Source organism: Nanorana parkeri, unplaced genomic scaffold (assembly GCF_000935625.1).
Source record: "Nanorana parkeri isolate BGI_ZX_2015 unplaced genomic scaffold, ASM93562v1 scaffold1394, whole genome shotgun sequence".
NCBI lineage: Eukaryota > Metazoa > Chordata > Amphibia > Anura > Dicroglossidae > Nanorana > Nanorana parkeri.
In genome coordinates this window covers 27,870-35,170 of record NW_017307662.1, presented here as the reverse complement: position 1 = coordinate 35,170, position 7,301 = coordinate 27,870, and the positions used below count along the sequence as shown (strand labels likewise).

The 7,301-nt window shown below is 40.7% G+C and overlaps 1 protein-coding gene across 2 annotated transcripts in view; it reads left to right on the top strand.

The window, feature by feature from the left end:
- Positions 1 to 531: 531 nt before the first annotated feature.
- OGFRL1 (opioid growth factor receptor like 1) overlaps positions 532 to 7,301 on the top strand; it is a 31,336-nt gene continuing 24,566 nt past the window's right edge. For both annotated transcript variants that reach the window (XM_018569779.1, XM_018569778.1), the window contains exon 1: positions 532 to 842. In XM_018569779.1, the coding sequence (XP_018425281.1) occupies positions 681 to 842 (162 nt within the window). In that variant the 5' untranslated portion in view covers positions 532 to 680. The remainder of the gene's footprint in view (positions 843 to 7,301) is intronic.

Sequence of the window (7,301 nt, the reverse complement as noted above, 5' to 3'; positions counted from 1 at the left end):
CATTTTATTTAAGTGTATTTTTTACTAAAAGTTTGATAAAGAGTTGCGTTGATATCATGTGATGTGAAAATTTGCTACTGCCACCATTTTATTCTACAGGGTGCCTTCAGGAAATATGTAACTCTAGGAGGGGGGTGCGGGGGTTAAGCAATTTTCATACCTAAAAAGTTGATTATAACCTATGCAAAAAACGCCTTGGCAGCAAAAGGGTTAAGGGTGGGCTCTGGCCGGATGAATGCGGGTTGTAGTGCTACACCCAGATACATTGTGACTTTGTATCACAGTTTATGAGCCAACAAGCCATTCACCATCTCTTCCTGTGAACGATCAATCAGATGGCACACTGCTCAGTATTGATCTGCATCGATCCTGATTAGTGCAGTATCGGGTGTTAGGACAGTATAGAGCGCCCGTATGCTGCGCCCCATGATCTGGATACACATGCTCGGCCGATGCTGATCTCCAGGAACACGTGACGTGGGCTGTGCTCGCAGAGTGAGGATGATGGGTAGAATAGTTCCCGTGCTCCTCCTCCGATGAGTGAATGATTCATATAGAAGGGGATCACCTCTCTCCTCCGCTGTCTGTGACAGCTCAGCACACACACAACACTCAGGCCTGGGGCTCCGACATATCCGCACTGACATGACCGTCCCCGGGCTACCACAGCACTAGATCCAATGGGGAACCTCCTGAACGGGGTCAGCTTCAAGGAACCCACCACTGTGGAGGAGTGTGACTCCACCTGGGAGACGGACTCCGGGGGAGAAGAGGAACAGGGGGATGAGGATGACGAAGGCTTGGAGAGTGGAGCGGAGGAGCAGGGACCGGACAGCAGCCAGGTAACAGCGGCATGTCTCATGTACTTTATAAATCAGTGTAATATGTGATCATACTGTACATGTATGGGGGGGTGCTGATTGTACAACAAACTCCCCATCTCTTATCTTCTCATTCACCATCTCCCATCACTTTCCCTTTGTGTTCACTGTGCACATGGCTGGATCTCATCCATGTGTGTTTTCCAAAACATCAGCAAACATTCGTATGAATACCCAACATAGCTGTCCTAGACTTGTGTTTATATATAAGAACTGTCACTTCCTTCCTTGTTGTGACATAGCAAGTCTCTGCACTGGGGATACTCCTGTCACTAATGCCATAGGACACACTTGTAGACTGGGTGAACTATTCTAGAACAATATCACCTATTGTCCTCTATATGCACAGGAAAATATGGCAGGCTAGAAGCTGTGTTTATGCTTCTAGATTCTTTAAATCCTAGCATCAGTATGTGTTTATATGCGTTTACTTGTATTTACATGCATCTGGTACCAAATCCTAGCATCAATATGTGTTTATATGCGTTTACTTGGATTTACATGCATCTGGTACCAAATCCTAGCATCAGTATGTGTTTCCTAACATCAGTATGTGTTTATATGAGTTTACTTGTATTTACATGCATCTGGTACCAAATCCTAGCATCAATATGTGTTTATATGCGTTTACTTGGATTTACATGCATCTGGTACCAAATCCTAGCATCAGTATGTGTTTCCTAACATCAGTATGTGTTTATATGAGTTTACTTGTATTTACATGCATCTGGTACCAAATCCTAGCATCAGTATGTGTTTCCTAACATCAGTATGTGTTTATATGAGTTTACTTGTATTTACATGCATCTGGTACCACATCCTAGCATCAGTATGTGTTTATATGAGTTTACTTGTATTTACATGCATCTGGTACCAAATCCTAGCATCAATATGTGTTTATATGCGTTTACTTGGATTTACATGCATCTGGTACCAAATCCTAGCATTAGTATGTGTTTCCTAGCATCAGTATGTGTTTATATGTGTTTACTTGTATTTACATGCATATGGTACCAAATCCTAGCATCAGTATGTGTTTATATGAGTTTACTTGTATTTACATGCATCTGGTACCACATCCTAGCATCAGTATGTGTTTATATGGGTTTACATGTATTTATATGCATCTGGTACCAAATCCTAGCATCAGCATGTGTTTCCTAACATCAGTATGTGTTTATATGAGTTTACTTGTATTTACATGCATCTGGTACCAAATCCTAGCATTAGTATGTGTTTCCTAGCATCAGTATGTGTTTATATGAGTTTACTTGTATTTACATGCATCTGGTACAACATCCTAGCATCAGTATGTGTTTATATGTGTTTACTTGTATTTACATGCATCTGGTACCAAATCCTAGCATCAGTATGTGTTTATATGAGTTTACTTGTATTTACATGCATCTGGTACCACATCCTAGCATCAGTATGTGTTTATATGGGTTTACATGTATTTATATGCATCTGGTACCAAATCCTAGCATCAGCATGTGTTTCCTAACATCAGTATGTGTTTATATGAGTTTACTTGTATTTACATGCATCTGGTACAACATCCTAGCATCAGTATGTGTTTATATGTGTTTACTTGTATTTACATGCATCTGGTACCAAATCCTAGCATCAGTATGTGTTTATATGAGTTTACTTGTATTTACATGCATCTGGTACCAAATCCTAGCATCAGTATGTGTTTATATGGGTTTACATGTATTTATATGCATCTGGTACCAAATCCTTGCATCAGTATGTGTTTATATGAGTTTACATGCATCTGGTACCAAATCCTACCATCACTAGGTGTGTATATGAGTTTACATGCATCTTGTACCAAATCCTACCATCAGTAAGTGTGTGTTTGTATATAAGTTTACATGCATCTGGTACCAAATCCTACCATCAGTATGTGTTTATATGAGTTTACATGCATCTGGTACCAAATCCAACCATCAGTATGTGTTTATATGAGTTTATATGCATCTGGTACCAAATCCAACCATCAGTATGTGTTTATATGAGTTTAGATGCATCTGGTACCAAATCCTACCATCAGTAAGTGTGTGTGCATATAAGTTTATATGCATCTGGTACCAAATCCAACCATCAGTATGTGTTTATATGAGTTTACATGCATCTGGTACCAAATCCTACCATCAGTATGTGTTTACATGCATTTTGGTGCCTTTAGAAGTTCAAATTTCTAGATGCACTAGATAAACTGACCACAGATAAAAGCTTCTAGACACAAGGTGTGAATATACCAATTGGAATTCAGTGTGTGTGTTAGGGCTGCAACAACTAATCGACTTATATATATATATATCATTATAAAAGCTTTTTAAATGCATATAAAAACATCTAAATACATCTAGGTGTGTCTAGATGCAATTATATGCCTTTAAAAAAAAAACTTTTCTAAGCACATATATATGCATCTAATACATCTTTATAATCGCTCTATTCACACATTGGCAATGCATTTTAGATGCTTTTATCTGCAGTCAGTTTAGCTGCGTTTAGAAAAAATAGAAGTCGAGTGTATCTAGGAATCGATTTTAACTTCTAAACACACCAAAATGTATGTAAATTGCATTTAATGCTAGGAATCGGTACCAGATGCATGTAAACACATATGCATGTAAACACACACCATTTAACACATCTAGAAGCATAAACGCTGCATCTAGCCTGACATTTTTCTCTGCATATAGAGGACATAACACAAGTGTGAATGAAGTCTCAGTGTCAGTGTAAACATTGGAAGTCCCTTGTCACAGTAGTATTGTTTATATTTCAATGTCTCACAGTCATAGTTATTTTTTCCAACTGCAGTTCTCTTCAGTTGATTTATTGGACATGATACATGTAAAGTCAGATGAAGGCCAATAGGCATTGCTAAAGCTGCCCATATTCTGTGATATCACTCTCTTTTAGCCCAGTAGGGGAGAACGGGAGGAAACATTCATTTCCCCCATCCATGCTAAAGTGTATGGATGAAGGAATCTCCCTACTGACTATTGTGTACCCAAACAGTTACTGTCCTTGCAGTACAGGGGCAGCCACACTACAAGGGGAGGGTTTTTGTTTTCATGATAAACTTTATGGCTGGCAATACACTGCCCAAATTTCAGTGTGACTTAATTGGCATCCCTCCTTTTGACAAAAGTCAAAAGGTGCTGTGCTGTCATGTTCATGCTTTGGCTTCAGTTCTTTCTGAGTCATAGATCTGGAACACATATGTATGCTAGGTGCTGTGCTGTCATGTTCATGCTTTGGCTTCCGTTCTTTCACTAAACCAGAACAAGTGTTGATGTAGAAGTGTGATTTTTTTTATTTTTATTTTTCTCTTTAATTTGCTGCTTATTTGTTTCGGATCAGTAAATGTATTGAAGCCAGACACAGCCAGTGGGCTTGCATTTTCAGATGGAGGCCAGCAGCGGAAAATCATTTTATTTCTGTTCTGGCAGATATACTCTAAAGTATACAAATAATTTATATTGGCAGGAGCAAAACGAAACTCCACTCGAAGGAAATTTGTTGTCACCTGGAAGCCAACATTGCAAACCTTTCCGAAATTTTAGTTGCCTTGCTTTCATGCCAACCCTCTTGTTTCATTACATTCAGACACTAACCCAGAACAAGTACACTGATTCTAACTTTTTTGATCTGCATGTGTGTTCCAGGTCTGTAATTTATAAAGACAGAAAGAGATAAAGCAAAGAGGGTCACCATAACATCCAGTCAACTAGCATTTTTCAAAGGGGGGAAAGCAATGGCTATCCCTGTGTTTCCTTCGTATTAGGTTTACTTTAGGGCCCCATTCATACCTGTGCAGCTATTCCCAAGTAATCACACAGTCTGCAGATGATCACACCAGGATGTAAACAGTCTGTGGTCTTCCACAGGTAATAGCAGGCTGTGTGATTACACTGGAACTGCTGCGGGCAGTGGCAGCTGTCATTGTATTGTTCCCACCCATAGCAGATCAGAAGTCTCATAGAGGAATTCATGTGATCGGCCATAACCACAGGTATGGATCACACACACACACACACACACACACACACACACACACACACACACACACACACACGTAATATACATCACTTCCTGCATTCGGGGACTGAGAGGAGATCAAAGGGAGATCGTGTACCGACTCCCTTTGAGCTCCTGTCACAGAGCTGTGACGCTCCTGGCTGCATCAGGCACAGCGGATCTCGGGACCGGCAACGGCAGTGACAGCTGCTGGTAATACAAGTGTAGAGACGCCCGATCGCTTGAATTTAAAGGTGCCCATACACCTTATGATTATCGGACGATTTTCGTATGCGATCGACTTTTCGGCCAATAATCGTATGTGTGCATTGCAGTGTCCGACCGACAGTACTGTACAATCGTACGACTTTTAAAGGTCAAGCATGTTTGAAAACTTTGCTAGATCGTACGATTTTCGCTAGGTTGCTGGCGTTTCCATCCGTCAAAAATCGTACGATTTACACTGCGCTTGCGCTAACGAAAATACGGCAAATCAATTACCGCATTTAGTCCAAGTGCTTTTCGTTAATTACAGCTAAATTAATCTTGCGATCATCTGGGCAGGATGGGGCTGCCTTACGAAAATCATACGACTATTCGATCGTGGGACGAAAGGTTTCGTCCGATAATCGTAAGGTTTATGGGCACCTTAAAGCGGCCGGCCGTGTAATTACAACGGCCGGCCGGGAAGCTGCTCGTCGGGCTCCACCGTCCTCTCATCACAGACGAGAGGACGAGTGGATTTTTCAAGCCCTGTGTATATGTATGTATATTACACACACACACACCCTATGCCAAACAAGTAACATTAATTTTACGTATCAATATGTTTTTAGAAAATGGCAAATCCTGTTGCCGTTCACTAGCTATGAAAGTGATTTTATTCATATTCCTGTACTGCTTACTTTCTCAGTCACTGGTGTGAAACAAGCACGCAACTAGTGAAATCAGAACCCATGACCTGCATATACATACAGTATGTGCTAAGGCAGTGACTCCGAAATCATTGACACCAGAAGATATCTGTTAGCCAGGAAAGCTAGCATTTTCCAAAGAAAAAAAGCAATGGCAGCCAACATATTTCTCTCAGCATGGGTTTCTTTTGAAGTAAATGTGGATTGAGAGGAAAAGAAGGGCTGCCATTGCTGACCTCCTACTACAAGGTTCCTGGCTGCCTCTGGATTTCATACTATGAGTTACTGACCTCTGTAGATCACAAAAGATGACTCTTCTTTACTGAAGTAGAAGTGATTGGACCAAAAATAACAAAGTGTCATAAATACTGCCTACAGTTATCAAACTGTATTAAGTGAGAAGATATTAGTGTCTTTGAAGGGCTGCTAAAAATAGGTCATTAATAATTTGTATCTGACCTACGTATTTTTATTTCAGCCCATAGCAGTTCCTGAGTGTCCATTAAGATTGAAAAAAACATTTCTAAAGATGGTCATACACTGTTAGTATTTTGGTTGAACGTTCGATCTTGCCAACATTGGGTCAACTAATTTTGTTTTGTTTTTAAACTTTTGTCCAGACCTGATACCTGATTGGGATCCTGAATGTATGAAACAAGTTACTTTTGAGCCTAGCACATTACAATTTTTCCTGAACAAAAATTACATTCATGGTTAGAATTTTGATTTAGATGAGAAATGACAAAACGTTTCCATCCTGTTGCTTTGATTTTCCTCGTCACTATGGTCGAAAAAAACTAATGTTGACTAGACCCAGCTAACAATAAGAAAATGGAATGAACTTTCCAAAAACAAACATCTTCCAATGAAATTCTGGTAGTGTATGGCCGGCTTTAGCTATTTGTTTTCATGACATGAAACATTTTTCTATACTAAAATGAATGGATATTATGGAGGTTACTCACTCAGAGTGAATAACCGAGCCAAAGTGAAGGGAGCAAACCCCGTTCAGCTATTCACTTCAGCCCTCTGCCGCTGATTTCAGCCATACATCGACTGGCTTTGGCTCCCTTTGGTTCAGCTGAAGTGAAGAACACGTCCGCCTCAGCCATATATCTGGATCGGCTGAGGCGAGCGTTCAGCAGGTCACTCGCTGCTGTTCGCCCCTATTCTCATAGGGGCTGACCAGCAGGGAGTGAATAGCTAGAGTCTGCCTTACAGCATTTGGCTGTTATTCTGTTCACTACCACAGAGGTACTGGACAGAATTTAAAAAATTTGAAAAATAAAACAGATGGGGACCCCCCTCCCTTTTAGGTGTGGTAGGAATTTTAAGGGGGAACCCCATCACCAAAAGATGGGGAAAAAAAGTGGTGTCCCCTCCAAAAATCACAGCCAGACACTTAATCCGGGCACTGGCCTGGCAGGGCAGGAAAAGACGAGCGAGACCCCTACAACCCCCGCCCTTC